Source organism: Acomys minous, assembly GCF_964271855.1.
Source record: "Acomys minous genome assembly, chromosome: 5".
Lineage (NCBI taxonomy): Eukaryota > Metazoa > Chordata > Mammalia > Rodentia > Muridae > Acomys > Acomys minous.
Genome location: NC_140494.1, coordinates 78,342,525 through 78,367,443, shown reverse-complemented (window position 1 = coordinate 78,367,443; position 24,919 = coordinate 78,342,525). Strand labels below are relative to the sequence as shown.

Sequence of the window (24,919 nt, the reverse complement as noted above, 5' to 3'; positions counted from 1 at the left end):
AGCCAAGACTTCACTCTCAAGTGCTCCAGACATACAAAGTAGTTCCTCCCTGACAAGCATGTTCGATGAGTTTAATACAATGCAGAATTTTGCAAACATGTTCTGAGGCAACCTGCCTCAGAGTCTCCAGATGAATGGGTAGAAAAGGCTGACCTGAGCATCTGCTGCAGAGGGGATGGGTCAGAGTTTCAGAGAGAAGCTCAGGGTTGGCATTTTTAACAAGCTACCCAGGTAAATCTACATTGTGAATTGTGAAAACCTCCAGTGTTATTGGTTACAAACATGGGTTCTAGAGTTACCTGAAGTCCGGTTTGCATTCTTACCTCCGGCATGTGCCTAACCTTCCCTCGGCCCTAGCATCTCATCCTCATCTGAAAAACTACCTCGCTTTCGAAGGTAAGATGAAGCCACGCTGACTAGGCATGGAAAGCGCACTTTCTCTCTGGCATACCGATCTGGGGGGGGGTGTCTTGTTAAAATGCAGATTTGGAGGCAGTGGATGTGAGCCTGGGCCTGAGCTTTTTCTAGTAAGCCTCTGATACAGCCAGTGCTACAGCCCTTTGTGTGCACTTTCAGTAATTACCAGGCACATTACAAGTCCCTGATGGCTGGGGGAAGAAGGGAAGAATGTGTGTACCGTTTTTTATTTGTCTTTTTTTTTTTTTTTTTTAAATATAGATGCCTGAGCGCTTAGTTTAGAGGATGCTGAGAGGTGTCCCCAGGCAGAGCCCAGGAATCTACATTCTTACACTGTGACCCAGGATGGGCATTTAGAGGCTCAGCAGTAGTCTGCATCTCCCGTGAATACTGTTTATAGCAGTGAGAGATCGCCCAGGGTCTGATAGGTATTCTCCCGCTGACAGGATGAACCAATTCAAGCCAAATTAGAATATAAAAGGCAGGTTTGCTGGGGCAGCTCCCAGGTGGGTTCACGGATCTCACAGGAGGAGGTCAGGGAAGTTGCCCTGCAGGAGAGTGCTAAGTGGTCTGGGGGTGGGGCACGGAGAGAGAGGATAGAGGAAATTTGTGTGTGTGTGTGAGGGGGGGAAGACAAAACATCTGGATTATATAGTAAAGAGTTCTGGGGAGGGGGAGACGAAGGCCCACACCAGGCCTGGAAAGTTCAGGGTAGAGGGCTGGGTATGCCAGCCACGTCCTGTAACGGATACTGACTGGAGGATGCTGGGAGAACCTGGAAGCCAGATCCACTCTGGTCAGGCACCTCAGCCTTTTGCCCCAAGTCTGAATCCCAACACTCCCTACTGAATAATTCTTACCCAGCATGGTGCCAATCTACAGGGCTTCTGCCTGAGTCACCTCATCAAAAAGGAAGAAGGAAAAATTTGTCTCTAGACCTCAGACTGCTCTGGACTACTTAGCAATTGTAGGGCCAGCTTCCACAGCCCTCTGATCTTATACCACACAAAGGAAAAAGGGTTACAAAAGGCCAAAGTCAAGCAAGCCCCAACTTCTTTGTTTGCCAGATATAGGATCTTGGACATGATGTTTGAACTCCCTGTGCCTCTGATGCACCATTTATAGCACAAGGAAAACAGCCTGTCTACTTACTCACAAACATGCTCTTATCTAATAAATAATCCTGGTGCTTTAGGATCCTACCGTCTCATTAGAAAAGGAACAAGCCTTATATCACACATGAACAGAGAGAGATAGGTAGAAAGACAACAAAGACAAAGCGTTAAGCAGTATTCATAATTTTTTGTAAACAGGCTTATTAAAAAGCCATGCCATTCCAGGTGTGGTGGTGCATACTTTAATCCCAGGACTCAGCAGACAGAGGGAGGTGGATTTCTATGAGTTCAAGGACATCCTGGTCTACATAGACAGTTTCAGGCCAGTCAGAGAGTTATGGTTAGAACTTGCCTCAAAAACAAAAGCTGTTGGTCCGCAAAGATGGCTTAGCTCTTCCAAAGGACCCAGGTTGGAGTCTCAGCACCCACATGGCAGCTTACAGCCACCTGTAACTCCAGTCCCAGGGGATCTGACACTTTCTTTTAGCCTCTCTGAGTACCCAATATACATGTGATACACATCCATCCACACAGGCAAAACACATACATAAAACAAAATAATAAAAAAAAATCCAAAATCAAACAAAAGTAATGCTAGTGAGTACATTGTTGGACACTGGCTCTGAATCATAGCCATCAAAGCTTTCCAAATGTGTTCACAATCTCCTGTAGCCATCGTCACCCATCAAAGCACCACAAAAAGGCACAGGTAAGATGATTATCCTGGGCACAATTACTGGGATCTAACCAGATCTCTCTCTCTCTCTCTCTCTCTCTCTCTCTCTCTCTCTCTCTCTCTGTGTGTGTGTGTGTGTGTGTGTGTGTGTGTTTTAAGTGCAGATTCTGGCGTGCTGCATCCTTACAAGTTCTCGGAAGACAGCCAATCTTCTAGACCATTTACAGGACTTTGAGCAGTTAGACTTGGAAATGCAGGCCACCTAGGCCCTGCAGCACTCTTGCGGACCAGGGAGAAAAAAGGTCTTGGCATACTTTAACCACCTTTGCCCCCAACAGGTGACCCTAAGTCTTCCCATGCAAAAGCATTGTTTCTGCAGCCCAGACACTGTCAGTGCTTATGAGCACACAGGTGGAAGACATTGGACACCTGCCCCAGTGGCACATACAGCGGCACCGTGAGAGCGGAAGGGAAATACAGCGGTGGTAGATATACTGTTCTGTAAGCCGAGGAACCGGAAGTATAACCTTCCCAACTTTTCCAGAACTGCACAGTTGTGCTCATTTACAGATCCTGTCTTGGAGCAGAATACGAGTGCCAGCTTCCAGGAGCTACACAGGATTCTCTTTGGGACTTTCTTTATGTGTAGATGTTTAACAACTATGTCAGCTCACCCTTCCATGAACTTCCCCAGGTATAACTGGCTCTATAGCAATCTGCTTTGGTGTAACACTCCTGCCCTAAAGATTCATGGGAGCGTATGTTTGATGGGCTGGGAGCACACACCGCCTCCCTCTACATGGACTCGTTGTATAAATGTTAGCAAGACACATAGCTACAAGGAAAGAACGAGCTTAGTGAGCGTGACCGAGAAAGCCTGAGCGGGCTCAGCTCCCAAACACTTAGTAATGCCATTATTTTCTCACTTGGAAATTTTTTAAAAAGGAAAATGAATAAATTTGATTGAATAAAATTGTTTGCTTCTTGGCAAACAATGTCAATGAGGTTGAAAGAAAAAGGGTGAGCTAGAAGAGGTACTGGCAATTGTAACACAGATTTAATACTCAAAGAGCTGTCTCATGAGGGAGGTAATCACAGGTGGAAAGTGGGCAAAGGCCACAACCTTGGAACTCAACAAACAATTCAGATAAAAAATGGTGAATGGGTACACATGAAAGGTGGAAGTAATTTCAAAACGCAAATATAATGAAAGCATTTTTTGTACCAGGTTACAAAAGATAAACAATATTAACAAAAACTATTCAAGTGAGATATGGGCAGATAGGCCTATTATGTGTACTGTTGATGGGACTGTCAACTGGCCACATGTGTCAAATATGCTTCTGAGATTCATAGCCTTGGAGCCAGCAATCCCACCCACAGAAACCTACTCAAAAGGCTTTTGAAGCAGATGATGAAGATGAACCATTATAGTGACGGTTGTGTGTGCGGAATTCAGTTTTGAGCTGAGCATAAGCAGAGATCCCTTATTTTAAGAAATATGAATTAGGGGCTGGAGACATGGCTCAGTGGTTAAGAGCACCACCTGCTCTTCCCGAGTTCAATTCCCAGCAACCACATGGTGGCTCACAACCATATATAATGTGATTTGGTGCTCTCTTCTTCAGATAAAGCACTTATATACAACAAATAAATAAATAAATAAATAAATAAATAAATAAATAAATCTTTAAAAAAAAAACATAAATTATGTTCCAAAAAGCTGCATGGCAAAAAAAAAAAAAAAAAAAAAAAAGCGCGTGTGACACCTCTTGTATGCATGCATATGGGGTAACAGTTGTAAGAAAAAGTAAAGCGGGTTAGGGTAGTGGAAGATGGGGTGAGCTGCTCTTGAAGGGAGGTTAAGAGCCCCACTCCAGTAAGGACACAGCTGATCAGAGACGTGGTTGATGTGGGCAGGCAGGGCATGGAATTGCCACTGGACAGATGATCCACACTGAGAGACGAGCAGGTGCGACACATGAGCACGCTGGTATGTCTGAGTCCAGCGAGGAGGACTGTGGCACTGGAACAGAGTGAGTGAGGAATAACGTGATGGCTGTTGCTGCCAGGGGAGGGGGATCATGGTGAGCTTTGTTGGCCTTGATATGGCCACAAGGGCGGTCGTGTTAATGGGTGTCTTAGTTACTATTCTGTTGCTGTGATAAAACACCATGGCCAAGGCAACTTATAGAAGGAAGGGTTTAATTGGCCTTATGGTTTCAGAGAGTTAGAATCCAAGATGGTGGAGTGAGAGGGCAGTGGCTGGAACAGGCAAGAGCTCACATCTTGATCCACAGACAGGAATCAAAGAGAAGGTGCATTGGGAAGGCTTGAATTGTTTGACACCTCAAAGCCCACGCCAGTGACACATCTCCTCCAACTAGGCCATAGCTCCTAACCCTTCCCAACCAGTGCTCCCAAGTGGGGACCAGAGTTTAAGCATATGAGCCTATGGGGGACATTCTCATTTAAGCCACCATGTTCCATCCTGCACATTGCTTTTTTAAGAATGGAGGGGGCTAGAGAAATGTTTCAAGAGGTAAGAGCACTGACTGATCTTCCAGAGGACCCAGGTTCAATTCCCAACACCCACATTAGATGAATCACAACCACCTGTAATTCAAGCTTCAGGCATTCTGACACCCTCTTCTGGACTCCATGGGAACCAGCATCTATATGCACATAACCATACAGACACACACACACACACATTTTAAATTATTAAATACCATTATTGATTACATTTTACGAAAAGTAAATTTGCTTAGAACTATTTTCTCCACTTAGAGTTACTGCCATCAGACAGTGGTCCCTGAAGCCTCGGAGAGATTATGAATGATGTGTCATTTAGTTTCAGCCCTTCCAACAAACATTTTCAAAAACAGCCCAACTCTACTAATTATTGGCTTGCTTTGAAAAATATGCTAATACATTTAACTTTTATAAGTCTGTTTCTTCATCTGTTAAATAATTTCTCTTTTGTTAATAATTTACATGAAATTATTAATTTAAAAATCTACCTCTAGACAGGTGTTGTGAGGATCAAAGAAACCAGAGTAGATGAAATGCCCAGTGTAGTGCCTGCCACACAGCAGGTACTCAATGCTAGGATGTAGCAGGCCAGTGTGGGCCTGTCTGCTCCCCTGAGGCAGAACTGGCATTGTAGACACTTTAAGTAAGACAACAGTGGCAATGTCATAGCAGCATTGATACTGGTGGCCTTAAATCATTCTTTGTAAGCAGGGGAATTTGTAGAAGTGAGGAAAAAGTCCGAGGTTAGCTAAGGGGCACAACACGTGCCTCTTGTATGGGAGGCCCTGCCTCAAAGTCTTTAGAACTGCAAACAAATTGGGGGAAAAAAAGAAAAAAAAAAGTGAGCAAACATTCCAAAGTTTGTCTGGCCTGCCCTCTAGCGGTAACTATTTTAATCTTCAGGGTTAATGTGTGTTAAAGTAGAGTTGCTAAGCCCTGATGTCTCCTCCACCACACAGGCAAGACAGCACCTGAGCCTGGATCCTTTTTCCAGTTTCAAAGCTTAAAAGATCCTTCTTAAAGTGTAAACAGGATTGCGGTTTGAATAAAAATGGCCTCCATAGGTCCATAGGGAACAGCACTACTAGGAGGTGGCCTTGTTGGAGAAAGTGTGTCACTGGGGGCGGGCACCATGCCCAGTGTGGGAGTCCTCTCCAGCTGCCTGCTGATCTACATGTAGAACTCTCAGCTGCCTCTCCAGCACCATGGCTACCCGTGTCCCATCATGCTTCCTAACATGACGATAATGGACTGCTGCTAGCCAACCCCAGTGAAATGTTTTCTTTTGTAAGAGTTGCCACGGTCGTGGTATCTCCTCAGGGCAATAGAAATCCTAAGCCAGGGACATAGGAGTAGTTGCCCGTGAATCATTGAACTTCAACTACACCAACCCTACGAATAAGACCGTGCAGTTTCCATCATTGTGGGAGGGTCAGGAAAGGCCATGGCAAGTCAGCCACCTGGGAGCCCCGGGCTGTTCACAGGCTGAAGAGCAAGCAGAAGGCACACGTGCCAACAGTGTCTCTTCTCCCTCAAAAGTCACAGTGCCTGTTTAGGATCAACACCTCAAAGCAGGTTGGTGCAAACAAATGAACACAAGTCTCTAAAGGAAATCTCTTCAGTACACTTCCCAGGTTCCCCATACATGCTCACTTACCTTCCCCCTTACACTCCCGTTTCCTCCCAGCTTGGGCTCCTAGGGCTCCCCTTTGGGGATTTCTTCCGAATCCTGCAATAGGGATCTACCCAGTCGGCATACGTCTATCTCCTTGGCTTTAGTAAGAGCTAAGGACATCATAACTTACCTTGATGCCACTGGACCACCAGGTCAGAAGACAAGTGGTTTTGGTTTTCCCAGTACATATTTCCCTTTTAACCACCATCAGACACTGTACATGATTCTAGCGTGTTCACGGATAAACAAAATCATCAAAGTCTACTACTGCTCCTCCAGTCTCCAGAGCTGAATTATTCCGATTAAGTGTCTTCTATAGATGAAAAAAGTGAGGGGCTAGAGAGATGGCTCAGAGGTTAAGAGAACTATCTGTTCCAAAGATCCTGAGTTCAATTCCCACATGGTGGCTCACAACCATCTATATATAATTAGATGTGGTGTCCTCTTCTGGGGCACAGGCACACATGTTGGCAGAATACTGTATAAATAATAAAACAAGTTTTTTAAATGAGAAAACTCATGCTCAGAAAGTCCAAAAGTCTTGTTGGTAGCAAAAGTGGCACTCAATCTTTATCTTCTAAGCCTCCAAACCTAAGGTTCCTTGTAAGCATACCATTATTGCGTAACTTAAATGCTGATTTCTGTATCCCCATATCTGGTTACAAGCCTTGTTCAGAGAATTTCCTGTCTCAATGTTGTATAGACTCTGCTGCCCAATTGTCCCCTTGCATGCCAATAAAGGAGCTTACAGCCAATCACTGAGCAGGAGAAAGAATAGGGCTGGACTTCCTGCCAGCCAGGGGAGGAGAAGTTAAAAGAGGAAGTAAAGGTTTCAGCCACAGGCAGAGGTAGAGGAGAGATGAAGCCGATTCAGCTAAAGAAAAGAAGAAGGAGGAGGAGGAGGAGGAGGAGGAGGAGAAGAAGAAGAAGAAGAAGAAGAAGAACTTAAAACCAAGGACTTGGGGATTTTGGCAAAGATGGAGTCATGATAACATAGACTTATGGGTTAAGAACAGACTTAAACTGCTCAAGATTGTGTTGTAAAGCTTTATAAACAAAAACAAAAGAGTCTCAAGTATTTGTGTGATAGCTGAGTTAAGAAATAAACTAAGAAGCCGGGAGGTGGTGGCGCATGCCTTTAATCCCAGCACTCGAGAGGCAGAGGCAGGTGGATCTCTGTGAGTTCAAAGCCAGCCTGGTCTACAAAGGGAGTCCAGGGCAGCCAAGGCTACACAGAGAAACCCTGTCCTGGAAAACAAACATCAAAATAAATAAATAAATAAATAAACGAAAAAAGAAATAAACTAAGAGAAACAAACACAGTTTTATAAAAATAACTGTAACAGTTCTCCACGCCAGCAAGCATTCGGATTCACAATTCACCTTTTGAGCTAGGAGGGAAGGTAGTGTTTTGAGTAGCATGGGACAACGATGGTGGTCAGACCATTCTTTTCTTTTAGATCTATCTATCTATCTATCTATCTATCTATCTATCTATATCATTTATGTAAGTGCTCCATCTGCATGTACACCTACATGCCAGAAGAGGGCATCAGATTCCAATACAGATGGTTGTGAGACACCATGTGGATTTTAGGAGTTTGAACTCAGGACCTCTGGAAGACAGTGCTCTTAACCGTTGAGCCATCTCTCCAACCTTGGTCAGACCATTCTTTTTTTTTTTTAAATATTTTATTTAATTTTAATTTATGTGCATTGGTGTGAGGATGTCAGATCTTAGGGTTACAGAGAGTTGTGAGCTGCCATGTGGGTGCTGGGAATTGAACCCGGTCCTTTGGAAGAGCAGGCAGTGCTCTTAACCCCTGAGCCATCTCTCCAGGCCCCGGTCAGACCATTCTTAACTTGCAAATAACATCATCAAGTACCATTGATTTAGGATCAAGTCAAGTCAAAGATGATTCAACGGTGATACCTAGATCCAAAGCTTCATCACAGCAGACATAGAGTGGAGCTGGTGTGTGGATGACACTGGAAGGCTAGAAGCACTTTCCGTTGGCTCTAGGAGATAAGTCTGCAAAGAGGAGATGGGTACTGAGGAATGTGCCATAATCCAATTAAAGAACCAACACAGTGGCTGATAAACACAGTACTATATTTTATCTATTGATCCCAAATTATATAGCATAACACAGACTTTATCATTTACCAGGGGGTTTAGTGTGTGTCAGGGTTTCTCAAGTGTTAAAGGTGCTTGTAAACTATGAGGAGATGATCTATTTGAACTATAGATTCTGAGGGCTTGGAGTATAGCTCAGTGGTAGAGTACTTGTCTAGTGTACACGAGGGCCTGAGTTCAATACCTAGAACTTAAAAAAAAAAATCAAACACAAAATTGAGACTGTGGTCCAGCAAATCAAAGCAGGATCCTTAATTCAGATGCCTGAAATATCAGCCATTTCCTAGTGTCCCTACTGCTGCTGGCCTTGGGCTACCCTTTGAACAAAAGTGTTTGAATGTGTGTAAGATATTGCTATGATCATGGGTAAGGAGAAGTAATTTGGCTGCTGCAGAGGACGGGCTATATGGCCAATGTTCTTCCATCTTGTCAGAGCCTAGGTTCCCATTTCTCCAGCAGTCTTGCCATTCACCAGACACCAGCTGACCTTGTCGTGGGTCGGCAGTTAGACACCTGCTGTGGTTTATTGTGGGGGCTGGTCATTCTAGACCCCCCGAGCTACTCCTTTTCCGGTAAGACTACTGATAAGATCAGATTAAAGGCCAGCTGCCTGTGAGCAGCAGTTCCGGGGAACTTTTTCCTGACTAACCAGATCCTTCACAACTTCTCTGGAATTTCTCTCCTGCAATTATAGCAGCTGTAAAGGCAGATACCTGTTAAAGCAGTCCAGAGTTAGGTATCCATAGCAACCCTTGCTTACGCAAATGCCCATGCCTCTGTGCCTATATAAACTTTGTGAAATTTTTCAGTAAACGGGGTTTGATCAGAATCCAGACTTGCCCCCTTCTTCGTGTCTTGTGTTCTGTCCACATACAGGAAAATTTTCCTCCCGAGTGTTAGTTGAACCCCGGCGGGCTGAGGCAGGCTGCTAGTGTGTTTTGTTTTTGAGGCAGGCTCTGTGTACAACAGGGTGGTTTAGCACAGCCCAAACTGGTTTCAAATTACAGTTTTCTTGCCTCTGCCTCCCAAGTACTATGATTTCACATTGTGTTTTCCAGCCTTACTTTGGAGATAATTTTAGATGAAAAAAAATTTATATGAAAACAAGATTGTTTCTCATGAGGTGTATTCAAGCAGGCCAGGAGGCAATGGTAAAGCTGCTGGAATATGGATGCCATCTGCCTTAGGTCAGCAATGTGGACAAATCATACTGTGACCTTTAATAATTAGTTGTGCTTCTAGGTAAGATGATTAATCTGTTCGGATTTTACAGTTTGGTGTTTTACATGTAGTTTATACATATGTTTTGCTTTCAGGGGCGTATGTCAGAAGAGGATGTTGGATCCCCTGGAACTAGTTACAGACGGCTGGGAGATACCGTGCGAGTACTGAAAATGATGCTCTGCATGAGCAGCAAGCAGCACACCAGTGAGTCCCCTCGCCAGCCTCACAGTTGGGAGTTTTGAAAATGTTGTCTTAAGCAGGGTGTGGTGGCGCACGCCTATAGTCCCAGCACTCGGGAGGCAGAGGCAGGTGGATCGCTGTGAGTTCGAGGCCAGCCTGGTCTACAAAGCGGGTCCAGGACAGCCAAGGCTACACAGAGAAACCCTGTCTCGGGGAAAAAAAGAAAAGAGGAGAAAAGAAAATGTTGTCTTTACAAGCTGCTGGTAGACGGAACGTGGATTTCTGGCATGGAGAATGTTCAGTGAACTTTGATCCCCAAGAGCATCAGAGAAGCTAACTTCAGGTAAAGCAAGTCTTCAGACCCACATCTGAATCCAGCAGCAAAACTAATGCTGGCTCTACTCCACCCACTGGACTGTATGCTTCTCTGGGCTGTGAATGGCCTGGGTTTTTGTTTGTTTGTTTGTTTGTTTTGTCTAAGGTTCACCGTCTTTGTAAGCATGTCACTTACAGTGCACACACTTGCAGCTTAGGATCAATGGTCCTGATACATCTCATAGGAACATGCCAAGAAGATTTAAGTAATGAGCAACTGTTTTCCCTTTCTTCTCATTGCTTTTTTAAAAAATGTCTTTTGCCTATATGAACGTATGTGTACCCCATGTGTCCATGGAGCCTGCAGAAGTCAGAAGGGGAAACCGGAGTTAGGGGTGGTTGTGAGGCGCGATGTGTGTGCTGGGAGCTGAACCCCGGTTCTCTACAAGAACGGCAAGAGCTCTTAAGCACTGAGCCGCCTCTCCAGCTCAGTTGGCTCATTTCTTATTGAAGCAAATGGTTCAGTGCCCGCTCCACAACTTTGAAAACAGTATCTGTGGCTTTGAGGTGTCTGGGCCCATCTTTTCTTGCTACACTCAATCTCACTCCCATTGGGCAACTGCCATTTGTGACGCTGTTGTGGTGCCAATGCGAGGAGAACCAGAAGGGCAGACTGCCAGATGGAAGGTCCTTGGTTACTTCTTCCTTTGACATCCCCTTTCTTTTGGATTGTTTGCTGAATAGGGGTCCCAATATACATCCCTGGCTGGCCAGGAACTTGCTGTGCATACACTAGACTGGCCTTGAACTTGTGGCAACCCCTGCCTCTGCCTCCTGAGTGCTGAGATTACAGGAGTGCACTGCACCTGACATTCTTTTGGATTTTATACATAAGCTCTGAGGACTCCCCCTACTTAAACGTTAGTTTATCCTGGATGTGATAAAGAGACTAAACTCAACTCCGAACTATGAAACCATCTTAAACTATTCTGCTGTGACTTGAATGCACTGTCTCCCTCACCTCAGGATTGCATGTTTGGTCTCCACATGGTGGTGCTATGTGGGAGTTTTGGAAGTGGGCAGAGCCTAGTTTGAAGGTGTGGACTGTAGCAGTGGGTCCTTGAGGGTATATCATCCTGACTTGTACCCATTTCACTCTCCTGTCCACCAACATATGAGCCTTTCCTGCATGACGGACTGCAGACCTCCGAACTGTAAGCCAGAATAAACCTTTCCTCCCTTCCTCAAGTTGTGCCTGCCAGGTACTGTAGTCACACGATGCTCCGAGCCTACCTAGCTTTAGCTGTATTCTGAAGAGAGGCAACTAAACTAGTCACGCTAATGTCACAATTCTCCCTCTGACCAGTGGTGACTGTTTACTCCCAGGGCTGGGGAAATGGCCCAATGAATAAAGTACCTCTGAGTAACTAAGTTTAGATTCACAGTACACATGTAGTAACCATGCATGGTGGTGGTGTGGGTTACAGGGATGGCATGTGTGGAGAAGGTACATCCCTGAAGAACTCATCTTACAAGCAATCAATCTAGCTCTGGGTTCAGTGAAAGACTGTGTTTCCAAAGTCAAGGTGGAAAGCTATAGAAAAAGACACCTCACATGGACCTCCGACTTCCATACATATGTACACTCATAATGCATGTGCACACATGTGTTCAAACACACACGCACACACACACACACACACACACACACACACACACACTCATTCCTAATGGGTGGAGAACATTAGAAGCTAAACATACCTTCTCTGCGTATATAAAGTTCAAAGACATAATTAAAAATCAAAACCAATACCTTAAAACACATATTTAAAAGATTATTTTTAGTTTTCTTGAGTCAAAAACAAAGCAGTATGGGGTGTGGTGGCCATGCCTTTAATCCCAGCACTCCAGAGGTAGAGACAGTCAGATCTCTGTGAGTTCAAGACAATTTGGTCTACACAGAAAGTTTCAGGACAGCCAGGGCCACTGAGAGAGACTCTGGCTCCAAACAAGCTTTTTAAAAAACTGTATTAAAAGGCAATTTTAAAAGTTGCATGTTTTGCCAGGCAGTGGTGGCGCACACCTTTAATCCCAGCACTTGGGAGGCAGAGGCAGGTGCATTGCTGTGAGTTCAAGGTCAGCCTGGTCTACAAAGCAAGTCCAGGATAGCCAAGGCTACACAGAGAAACCTTATCTCAAAAAAACAAACAAAAAAGTAGCATGTTTCACACACTTTGTACCAGTCATTGTCTTAACAACTTTAAACCTCACAGCTACCTTTGGATCACTCTGACTTCTAGGAAAGTTCAGGAATTAGCACAGAGTCTGAGTTGGTAAGCAGCCTCTTTTAATTTATAAAAACACAGAACCCCCATATTGAAAGTGTAAGGCTCTTTCTATCTCAGCCTAAGCCTGGGAACGTGACCCAGACAAGCTTGGGAAAATGACCCAGAAAGAATTGAAGGCCAGTTTCAGTTTCTGAGATCAAGATGGTCAACCGAGATAAACAATTTCAACTAAGGTAAACAATTACCATCTAGAAATTCTCTGGAAACTCCCCAACACCCCTCCCTGCCAAGAATAGCCCCCAAGACCAACGACCCCTGCAATAGCCAATAACATTCAGACAAGCAGCCTTAGCGACCACCAGAGCCAATCCTAACATAGGGCACGCAGCCCCTCCCTCCTAACCTTTGCGGTTTTAGCCTTTAAGAGTAGCCTTTAACAGTGACTCGTGGTGCTTCCCTCCTGAGTGAGTGCTGAGGTCCCCTGATGCGCATCAGCAATAAATCTTGTGCTTTTACATCAACACTGTGGTCCTCGAGTGGTCTCTCGCGACGACCCCCCACCTGAGTAGACTCTAGGGTCCAACAAAAGCATCTTAAATTCAGGGCTCCTGTCAGAAAGATACAGAATGGGCACATGTGCTGCTGACATCAAGGATGGCTGCATCCAGAAATCTGAACACAGTCAGAATATCTTCTTTATGATCCATGATGTATGTCAGACTGTAGAGGAATTTTATTGTAGAACATGGCTGCTCTGGCAAGAGATCACATCCAAAGACCTTCTAGGTCTGTGTGATCTGACTGGAATATAAACACACCTTTAATCCAGGAGACAGAGGCAAGCAGATCTGAGTTCAAGGCCAGCCTAGTACAGAGTCTGTTTCAGGTAAAGAAAATCTTAGGTTCAGGTTTGGTGCCTTTAATCCCCAAACAATGAAGGTAAAGTTAGTTTATAGAAGGAAGCACCCATGTTTAAAAGTTTAATTGAGTGGCAGAAAAAGTGATGAATCAGAGAGAGATTTGACAAACAGGATACACCCAACTGTCCTGAGAAGAGCAGGGTAAGGGAAGCTACCTTAAAGGGCAATGTAGAGAGAGAGGAGGCAGTTTTACAGAAAACGGTTAAACGAGAGAAGAGGGGCAGACACAGATTAAGACAGAAGAAGCCCAGAGAGTGAGGAGCTAGAAGATTAGAAAAGGCGGCTGAAAAAGCCAGCAGAGCAACTCAGAGACTAAGAGAGAAGCCAGATTGAATAGGTCAGCTGGCAGAAGAGTTTGAGCCAGAACTGCTGAACTGAACCAGCCAGCCCGGAACTCAGGAGGATAAGAAAGGGTGAGCTCATTAAGCAGGAAGTCTCAGAGGCTGAAAATATTCTAGACCTAGGTTAAATTGTATGGAGGCTAGAAACTTCCAGGACTAGGCCTAGGTTAGCAGACAAAGACAATAAACCTCAGAGACAACAACTTAAACAGGCAAATAAAGTTACTTTTCCATCAGACTTGTGCTTTCAGACTAGATTATGAGGAGTCATCTGATGAATTTATTCATTTAGACTCCAGATTCATATCCTGCTTTGGGTTCAAAAAAAGAATGTGCTCATCATTTTTGGTTCCAGGGAGAACTATTACTGCAAAAGACTATGGGTGACCTAATTTAGGTCATGTGCCCATTTGGGCCCGTCACAATGGCAAGGGAGATAGAAAATGGCAACTGTCCAGTCTTTGTCATACCTCTGTGCCCTGAAGGGCTGAGTATCAAAGGACAAAGTTCTGAACAAGAAAGCAAGCACGAACAGAAGACCTCATACTTTTTAAAGAATCTGCCAACTGCCTTCACGTGATTAACCTTTGAGTCTCCCACGGACCCCGGGAAGAGGGCAGGTCCAAGTATCTAAATAGTTATGCAAGGACACCATAGTGGATTAGGATGCTCACGAAGTCACTCAGAGTTAACTTCCTCCTAACTTGAATCTGGGCTGGCACTGGTACTCAGCCAATAAAATGCGGCAAATGTTACAACTCCTCAGCCTCACTTTTCGCTAGAGAGTGCTCTTAGACACTCCCTCTGACAACCCAGCGAACAGGCAGTGAGATGTCTGGTCCGCATGGAAAAGGAAGCAGGCAGTCCGAGGAACACTTGAGCCGAGCCCTTAGCTGACCGAAAGCAGATGCCAGGTGAACCGAAACCGCACGCCACTGTGGACATTACAGGTTGGCGTGGTCAACAGCAACACACGTCTAAACTTTGGACTTGAAAGAAGCTATGACTCAAATGGCTTAGGGTCGCAGCTATAAGACACAAGACCTGATGTTCAGCCTGACATTCTCTCAGCCTGTTGCTTTGATTCCTCATGGTTTCCTATTTAAAAACAGAACACATCTCAATCCCAGATTTCCACCTGAGGACTTTCTGCCAACGACACCATCTGGTTAGAGCTGTCCAATCAGCCAGGCAACTGAACCAAACACGCCTCAAGAATAACAGTAACAAGGACTAACGTCCCCCTTCACGGCTCGCCAGAGAGCTTCCCTTTCCTATACCACTTCTCCCAGACTTGCGAAGCGAACACACCAGCCGGAGAGGAAGTGAGACTGGACAACGACAGTTCGGCAAGATAATGGCCCGCTGCGCAAGACTGCGCGTGCGTGCCTGTGGGCGGGGCCGCGCGTGCGCAGGAAGGGGGAGTGGGCAGGGGCTTGGTACGGCGCTGCCTTCCCAGCGGCCCCGGTGGAGGCGGGACTAAGCTGGTTCCCGCGGTCCGCTCCCGCCATTGGCGGGCCGTTTGAATGACGGAAGTGACGATCGCCTGGCTATGGCCGTCCCGCAGGTACCCAAACGGCTGCTGGGTAGCCGGCTGGCTGCGGGTTCCTGTGTGCCGTGAGGTCCGGCCGCACACGCTGTCAGGTGAGTGACGGAGGCCCAGGAGGGTTCTCTGGGCAGGCCGCGAGCAGGCTAGCGAGCCTCCCGGCCCTTTAAACCTCCCCGAGGCCGGTCCTGCGGAGATCTCGGCCTTTCTGTGGGGTTCGCCACCCGTAGCTCCTCGGGTGCTCTTTCTGTCAAAAAATGGCAGTCCCAGCCGAGAGTGTTGGTTCACCCTGTAATCCCAGCACCTGTAAGGCAGTGCTGAGGCAGTAGGAGTGCCTCGAGCTCAAAGCCAGCCTAAGCAACGTAGTGAGACTCTGCCTCAGGAAACTACAGCAGCGAATGGTTGTCGTCAGTCTTAAATTAGAACGTTTCGGCAGTTTCGCACTAATTAAGCCACACGCTCAGTACAGCCACGGATGGTGTACACGGATTAGAGTAACAAGACCCAGGGGATTTAAGAGCTGGCTACTGCCTTCTGCTAACGAATGGCTGTGTTGGCTCTTGTGTCCACATCACTTAAGTCTAGAACTAGTTTTGTAATTATTGTGTCTCAGATACGGCCTGATCCTCAGAATGAAATCAAGGTAAGTCCTACTGTGCTCATCAGTATTGGACAGTTAAAGCATAGGATTTAAAAAGTCACGTGGATAGAAATGACTAATGAGCAGAACAGGCAACAGGATTCTGATTGGTAGGCGTAAGGAGGAATAATTTTTTCCTATGGAGAACAACTTAGAATATTCCTCTCTGGGAGCCTCAACCATCCTCAGGAGTTTGTTGTTGTTGTTTGTCTTAGGAATGTCAGTGGAACGAAAGGTTTTCAATTCAGTCATTTACTCCTGTTTGACATTAGTCCTCTTGGATGTAATCATGACTGGGTCTGCCACGTATTAACTGTACATGGATTAAGTCACTGTCTCATTCAGTCCACCCTGAATTATTTGTAAGATGCAAGACAGTTTTTTAGACAAAAGACATGAGGTGATGAATAAGATCCAACTTGCCCTGACCAACACTTGTCATAGAGAAGTCTCTGGAAAAGGTGTTGGTTTCTACTGGGCTACCTAAGCATCTCATTGAAACAGTATTAATATGAGTATTAAGAGTTTTGAAAACCATAACTACTATCTTTCAGTTAAGAACCTATCTACGAAAGACAAACAGTAATTAAGGAAAAACTGAAGGGCAAGCTGTCCCTATATGAATATAGTCTGTATCCTAGGTGAGATGAGTAAAGCTCATTCGCAGAGGACAGCTCCTTAGAAGAGGGTGAGCTTGAGCTAGCTTCACAGAGCTGTAAACATTCAGTTATGCAGTTGGCCTGCCTCATCACTGTAAAGAGACCAGAGAGATGTGCGCTCATCTCAGATAAATTGCTGATGCTGTGGTGATGCTGAGGGTTTGGTAGTGGCGATCGAGGGAAGGAGTTGATAGCACTTGGAAGGGGTTTCAAATTACACCAGCTCTCACACTCTCACCTCCCACCCCACCTGCCTCGAGATAAGATCATGTTACAAATCTAAGTTCTGAAGAGGAGTGGGCTTTGGCACACTGGAAGCTCGTGCATCTGCAAAGCCCTGAGTTCCATCCTAGACTCACAGAGACAGAAAAAGTGTAGGGCAGGACATCAAGAGCATCCAAAAGTACCAATAGAGGAGTAGACCTGGGGGCTGGAGAGATTGCTCAGAGGTTAAGCACATGGACTGCACTTCTGGAGGGCCTGAGTTCAAGTTCCGGCAACCACATGGTGGCTCACAACCATCTATAATGTGATGTGATGCCCTCTTCTGGCCTGCAGGTGTACATGCAGGCAGAACACTGTATACAAAAATAATAAATAAATAAATCTTAAAAAAAAAGAAGAGTAGACCTGAGAATCTAAGTACTTAGCCCATTAGAATTATTCTACAGGGAGTTTTTTAAATGGCCATTATTTTTTTTTTTAAAGGATGACATGTACCTGGTTAGTTTTATGTCACTTTGACACAAGTCAGAGTCATTTGGGAAGAGAACTTTCAATTGAGAAAAATAAATAAACTCTGCCTGTAGGCATATCTGTAGTACAGTTTCTTGATTAATGATTGACATGGAAGGGCTACACCCACTGTGTGCTGTGCCATCCTTGGGCAGATTATGCTAAGTGGTATAAGAAAGCAGGTTGGCTGAGCCAATGAGCAGCACACCTCCATGGCCTCTGCATCAGCGCCTGCTTCCATGTTTCTGCCATTTGAGTTCCTGCCCTCAGTGGTGGGCTATGATGTGGAACTATAAGCTGAAATAAACCTCCTACTCTTACATTGCTTGGTCATGGCGTTTTATTGAAACAATACAACCCCTAGCTAATAAAACATGTTTGTAATTGTTGAGGGATCTTTTAGACTAAGCCTATGGGATTGACAGTATTCCATGAGACTTAATGGTGCTTGGTGATCAGATATGTACAGAAAACCAGGGGCCTTAAAGTTACCTTTTTCTTTTTGTTAGGTACAGGTTACCAGTGTTAAATTGTACTTGTGAAAACATGTATTCAGTGCCAACACATCTTTTAAGTGCTTAATAAGCTCTGGAAATGCCAAAAGAGAAAATGTAAGGTCTGAAATACTGTCAGTCAGCTATAAATGACGATAAACTTGTGATGAATTAATATGGAGTTTTAAATGATCTTAATTGTCCTATTTCAGTAATATATTTTACAGACATTCATCTGTTTATTTCTCTTCGTTCAGATCCTTTATATTTAAAATACACAGAAATGAAAAGAAAGGCAATGAATGCTGGCAAGCTGAGACTGAGTCCTAATGAGGAAGCCTTCGTTTTGAAGGAAGACTATGAAAGAAGACGGAAACTAAGATTGTTACAGGTATCGTCTACTTGGAGTTTAAATATTTGTCTTCCTCAAATCAATTGTATATTTTGGATTAGATTGTTCTAAACAAAATGTTGCATTTACAAGCTTCTTCCATCCTTGAAAGAGCCCTGGTTCTTATTTATTTACCAGTTTTGGAACATTTGAAAAATAAGCTGCTGATAAGTAGATAGGAGAAGATTTGAAATATATTGCTTAGCCCAAGTATTGGAAAATAGTTACTTAATTATCTATATATATTTTAAATATTTTTTGGTAATTGCATGTATGGATACAGTATATTTAGATCGTTATCCACCCTTCCCTCCTCCCTCCATTTCCTTCCCACCTTTCTCTCCTATTCTCCCTATTTCATGTCTTCTTTTTCTTTTTCTTTTTTTTTTTTTTTCAATAACCCACTGAGTCCATTTATCTCTGCCTGCACCTTCATGGCCATCCATTGGAGCGTGGGCGACTTGCTATTGGGCCACATTGCTGAAGAAAACTAGCTCTTCCCCAGCAGCTCCCAGCTCCCAATAGCTCCTCAGCTAAGGCTGGGGCCTCATGAGCTCTCTCTCTCTCTTCATAGTATTGACTGCTTGAACTTGTGTCGGCAACCATAAAGCCATGCTTTCGTCAGTTCTGTTATGTGCAGAAGACATTATTTTGCAGAAATCTTCCTCAATTTCTGGCTCTTAAAATCTTTCCATTTCATTTCTTAATGATACATAGTTGATGAACATTAGAAAAGGAAGCTTAGATAGAATTTGGAGAAAGACTTATTTATATGAGCATCTAAGACAAGTTTATTAGGATATTTTAGGTTTCTCTTTCTAGCAGTCTAAAGCTAGGCCTGTGTGAATTGTGGTAGCTTTCTACCTAGAATCAGAGATGCTGTACCCCAGAGAGGGAGCTCCCATCTGACCTCGGCTGTGACACTTGTGAAATCGCCATGTCATTTTAGCATCTCTTATGTTATTGTCGATAGAGTAGATAATACACATTGGTTAAGAAACTTCAGAAATACCCTGAGGGCTGATGAGGTGGCTCAGTAGGTAAAGGTACTTTACTGCCAAGCTTGGCAACCCAGGTCCTAGCCCAGGGACCCTCGTGCTGGAACTTGTGCAGTTGTCCTCTGCTCCTGTGTTACAGCGCACACACATAGACAAATAGGTGAAGGCACTAAAGTGTTCTAGGTAGCCTCCCTTCGTTTCTGTCAGCTAGATTTTTCTACTAACCATAGTCTGTCTAATGAGTAGTTAGGAGGACTGATAGACTGAAGAGAGTCCATTTGAATTCCTAGTCTCAGATAGATTTTTTAAAATGTTAAGCCCCCTTCATATTTTTTCCACGAAATACTCATCTTTCAGGTTCGAGAGCAGGAAAGGGGAATTGCCTTCCAGATAAGAGAAGACGTAAAACAGAGGCGCAACCAGCAGTTTTCTCGTTTGGCTGAAGAGCTAAGAGCAGAATGGGAAGAAACCCAAAGCCAGAAAATCCAGAACTTGGAAAAACTGTATTTGGCAAGCTTAAGACGTATGGGAGAGGGACATCGACAGGCTAAAGAAAACGTGAGTGGGCGAGAGCCTCTGGTCCCTGACTGGGACAGTGTGGTTATGCTAAATTTATTGAGTGCTTACATGATAAACGTGTTTTAAGGTGTAGAACTGGGGGAGACAAGCTACGCTTTATTTTCTAAATCAGTTTAATCTACTGTGAGAATAGTGGTATATTTCTTACCTTGTAAACCATACCAAGTATACCTTTTTTCCTCTGGTGTTCACGTTAGCATTATTTCTTCACTTTCTTGCCTGTATAAAATGATGGTAACCTCTGCAATCAGAAATTGTTCATCTTAAAACAGTTTGGACACAGAGAACCAAATTCAGATTTCCAAGTTCAGATTCATTTCTGACCCCTCTAAATCTGTGTGATTGAATACGTTTGCCCCTGTTGTCACTGATGACTTTCCTAAAGGCCCAGTCCAGCTCAGTGTTTCACAACTCTTTCAGTTTATTTGATGTACTTACTGTGACTTATGGCTAGAAAATAGTCATTGGCCAGGCGTGGTGTACATGTATGCCTGTAATCCCAACAGGAAGACCTCCTGAGGATCAGGGCCAGCCTGGCCAACGTGTTAAGTTACAGGTCCCCCAGAAGCTACATAGCAGAACAGAATAAAGAGGGAAAGGGGTGGGGGGGAGGAGGAAAGACAGCTAAGTTCTAAATATTTTTTATACCTTTTTTTAATTACTGCCAGTCTTATGTTTAATTATTTTTCTAAGCCTAACTCATTTGAATGACACGCACCTGATTTTTGAAAGCCACGTGTATTGCTATGCGTTTGGTATTTTATTTTAAATACAATAATTCATTGGTTAATTGAACTCTTGTCCAAAGTCGCTTGGTATTTCATGTTGTCATAGTAAGTTGCATGATTACTACTGTGGCGTGGTGGTGGTAGTACCATTGCCATGCTTGGGAAATATCTGTTTACTATGCGAAGAGATGGTGGGATTGAATGCTAACATGTTGATGTCAAGTAGACACGTTTCTGTTCCTCTTGCGTAGCCTGACTTTTTAAGTAGTATGTACTTCTAGGAACCTGACTTGGACGCTTTGGCTCGCCGGGCAGAAGAAAGAAAAAGAAAAGCAGAAGTGAGGCATAAAGAAGCCCTGAAAGTGCAGAAAAATCAAAAAGAGATGTTAATGAAACAGAAAACCAGGTGAGGTGGTAACTTAAAATATTTTCAGGTGAACTCAGCATGGCAAGAAATAGAGGGCTTGTAGGAGGCTGTGTAAGGACATACTGATGAAAGGCCGTGGACCCAGGCCACTCTGAACTGCGCTCACTAATGCAGCGGGGCATGGTTTACCTTGCTGAGCGAACATGCAGAGTTCAGCAGCAGTTACTAAGTTTCTGAAGAAATGTGTGGACAGGTCAGACTTAACATTAAGTAAAAACTATCTCTCATGTAAAAAGGAAGTACATTAATGTGATTAAGACTATTACAGAGTCTTGGGGCAGGTTGAGGGGGTGCACACTTTTAACTCCAGTACTTGGGATGCAGAAGCAGGAAGATCTTTGTGAGTTCAAGACCAGCCTGGTCTCAAAGAACACACACGCGCCCACAGTTGTGGACTGGAAAGGTTCAGTCATTAGTGATTTGGCATGTTACTGGTCTGTACTGGTCATTTTACACAGTGGCCTGTCTTTAACACTTCTGCTTCTGCTCTCACTGTAAAGAATGCTCCATGCTTGTTCAGTTGACTCTCTTGTCTTTAGATAAGCTTCTTGGAGCTGGTAAACATGCCTTTACATGGATGCTTTGTCAGACAACACATTGGGTGTGGACTCAGCTGGAAGACAACTTTCTGGCTTTTTTGTTTTTAACTCTGTGTACTGACATGAAATAAATGCATTTTGGTCCTCTTATGATAGCGGATAGCGTGTATTACCGGAGAGATTAATTGGTGGCATCTCTTGTCTTTTTAAGGCACATAAAAGCTCGAAAGGAAGCATTGCTTGTGGAAAAAAAGAGATCAGCTAAAATGGCCAGGCTGCCACCTCCTGTCCCAGCCGCTTTTGAGGTGAATTGTCTAGAGCTCTGATTAAACATGTTTTAATCAGATAATAATATATAAGTATACATAGAGTGTTTTTAAATCCTAGATATTGTTTTACCTATAAATACTTTAATAAATGTTTTTAAGAACATTAAACAAAAATCAGTACTGACGTTTTGCTCAGTGTTAGCTAACGCTTGTTTTTCCCAATGTGTTGAATTTTCCCCAGTGGTCTCAAAACAATTTTGTGTTTACAATACATAATGGTTTTGGTTTTTATTGTGCTACTAATCATTCTGCTTTGTATTTTTTTATAGCCTTTATTTGCCAAAAAAGGTTACATGAGTTCTATAGACAATCCGTGTCATGGATTTGGCTCACCATCTAATGCAGTAGGGCTCAGATATACTTCAGATTTGTTTACAATCATAAGGTCACGGAGAGTTTGTCGGAGTAGGCGTATGCTTTGTCATTAGACTCATTTCTGTTTACATGTATAAAATAGCTCAGTTTTATGAGTACTAGAGTGGACATGCCAGCGTATACCTCTACTCCCAGCATTCTGAAGCTGAGGCAAGAGGATGGCTATTGAGCATAGTAAGACTGTGTTTCAAAAGAAAAGAGAGAAGAGTCGGTTCTCTTACTCCTATTAACACTGTGTGGTCACTAGAGTGGCTGTGTAGATGACTGTCAGGTACACTTATCTTATATGAAAGTTAAATAGAAGCTTTTAAAAAGAAGCGTGAAAACTTGATACTGGTGTGAGGGTATCTATCATGCATGTGTGTACATGTGATCAGCAGGAGTGTCAGCCTCCCTGCTCTCACTGAGCCATCTGCCATGATCCAGGAGGCCCAGGTGCAAGTGTCCTATTTCAGCCACTCCCCCAGGACCGTACAAGATATTAAAAAAGCAGGCAGTATTTAACCCATGATGCCTCTTGATTGTTTTTATTATATTTTCCAGCATTCATAAGGCAGCCTTTAGCTTTTTGAAGGAGAATGCTTTTCAGAGTGCAGGATGGGTAGAATTATCAGTTCCAGGATAGCAAATTTGTTGTTGGTTTTTTTTAGGGGCGAGGGTGAGGGTAGGTTGTCTTTCATTTTTGTGAATATTATTCTGTAGATAATTGAGTTTCATTATTCTACACACAACTATTATCATATTCTTTTTTATCTTTCTTGGAAGTTCATATCTTCTTCATTGAAGAAAAGGCTCTTCAAGCTGGCTCTGTATCCATGTTTCTCTCGTGCCACTTTGTTCTGTAGCCCAGCAGATGACAAATAACACACACACACAGCCTCACTTCTGCACCTTCAAAGCACCTTGCATGTACTCGCTCGCGCTCTCTGTCTCTCTGTCTCTGTCTCTGTCTCTGTCTCTGTCTCTGTCTCTGTCTCTGTCTCTCTCTCTCTCTCTCTCTCTCTCTCTCTCTCTCTCTCTGTGTGTGTTATTCCTGGTTGTCCTGGAACTTGCTCTGTTGATCAGGCTCTCCTCAAATTCAGAGATCCACCTGTCCCTGCCTCCCAACTGCTGGGATTAAAGGCCTGTGCCACCACCACCCAGTTAAGGTAATTAGCTCCTGATTTTTTTTTTTTTTTTTTTTGGTTTTTCGAAACAGGGTTTCTCTGTGTAGCCTTGGCTGTCCTGGACTCACTTTGTAGACCAGGCTGGCCTCGAACTCACAGCGATCCACTTGCCTCTGCCTCCCGAGTGCTGGGATTAAAGGCATGCGCCACAACAGCCCGGCTTTTTTTTTTTTTTTAAAGATTTATTTATTTATTATTATGTATACAGTGCTCTGCTTGCATGTACTCCTGCAAGCCAGAAGAGGGCGCCATGTCGCACTACAGATGATTATGAGCCACCATGTGGTTGCTGGGAATTGAACTCAGGACCTTTGGAAGAGCAGGCAGCGCTCTTAACCTCTGAGCCATCTCTCCAGCCCCCTTTTTTGTTTATTTTTTGAGACAAGGTTTTTCTGTGTAAGCCTTGGCTGTCCTGGAACTCACTTTGTAGACCAGGCTGGCCTTAAACTTGTAGAGAGCTGCCTGCTTCTGTCTCCTGGGTTCCCGGACTAAAGGCATTTGCCGCCACCACCCAGTGCACTGCCTTGGTAGATAGTAACAGATGCAGGAGAAAGCCACGTTTGTTTTATATGTGGTTATGGGACTTGTCATAGTTGAATATTTTGTCTCTCCCTTTATTGGGTGAGCCAGTCTCGGGTACTCCTGAGCTCTGCCTTTAGCCTGCACCCTGGGAGTTTAAGTCTAGCAGCAGTTTACAACAGAGCAGGACTCAAACTGGAAGCTACTTGTTGACTGACGGTTTAAAATCATTCACAAGTCATCCTAACAATACTAACAGTCCATGGACTGATTTGACTAAACTCTAAAGTCTAATTCACGGGTAATAATTGGTGGTAAGTTAAATCTCAGCAGGGAGTCCTAATTTCAGTCTACATATATGTAAAGCTACCTCGATTTTAGGAGTACTAGGTCTTAGAAGTTGCCTGTAAATTAAATCATGTTTTAAATCCAGTTTTAATATCTTTGTGAATAAGTATATGGTTTGTTTTTAAGGTATTCATTTAAAAACTTTTAGAATTCTTTTGTAGAGTAGAACTATTTTTTTAAAGTTTGTATTTATTCTTTGGCAATCTCATACATATATAATGCATTTTGATCATAGTCACATACCTCTTCTCTCTTACCCTTCTACTCCAAGCAGATAAAAATATAAAAGATGAAAAAATCTGTTAAAAAAATTATAAACCATATCAAAGCAATATCTTAGCTGGGTGTGGTAGCGTATTTTTATAAGTGTAAACCATTCATTCTTCTAACATTTCTCTTTTTTTTATGTCTTTTTTGTTGTTGTTGTTTTTAATGTGGTTGATTTAATTACAGTTGCTTGTGTGGGCTTAGGTGTAGGGTTATTTATTAGTGGCTACACTCCTGAAGAAGAGTGGCGTTCTTTCCCCTTCAGCCATTACCTGCCAGTGTCACATCCATTCTGCAATGCTGAGTGACTTAATCCTGTGCAGATAACTGTAGTTCCTCTTGAGCTCGTGAGTGCA

At 43.8% G+C, this 24,919-nt stretch overlaps 1 protein-coding gene across 8 annotated transcripts in view; it reads left to right on the top strand.

Annotated features, from left to right (window-relative positions):
- Positions 1 to 15,321: 15,321 nt before the first annotated feature.
- The window catches only part of CEP295 (centrosomal protein 295), a 36,750-nt gene continuing 27,152 nt past the window's right edge, over positions 15,322 to 24,919 (top strand). For 5 of the 8 annotated variants that reach the window (XM_084781296.1, XM_084781293.1, XM_084781294.1 and 2 more), the window contains exons 1-5: positions 15,324 to 15,467; positions 18,155 to 18,288; positions 19,644 to 19,844; positions 20,875 to 20,999; positions 21,771 to 21,864. In XM_084781296.1, coding sequence (XP_084637422.1) covers positions 15,350 to 15,467; positions 18,155 to 18,288; positions 19,644 to 19,844; positions 20,875 to 20,999; positions 21,771 to 21,864 — 672 coding nt within the window. In that variant the 5' untranslated portion in view covers positions 15,324 to 15,349. Of the gene's footprint in view, positions 15,468 to 18,154; positions 18,289 to 19,643; positions 19,845 to 20,874; positions 21,000 to 21,770; positions 21,865 to 24,919 lie in introns of all 8 variants that reach the window. The other 3 variants (XR_014779112.1, XM_084781297.1, XM_084781300.1) reach the window with 3 other exon arrangements.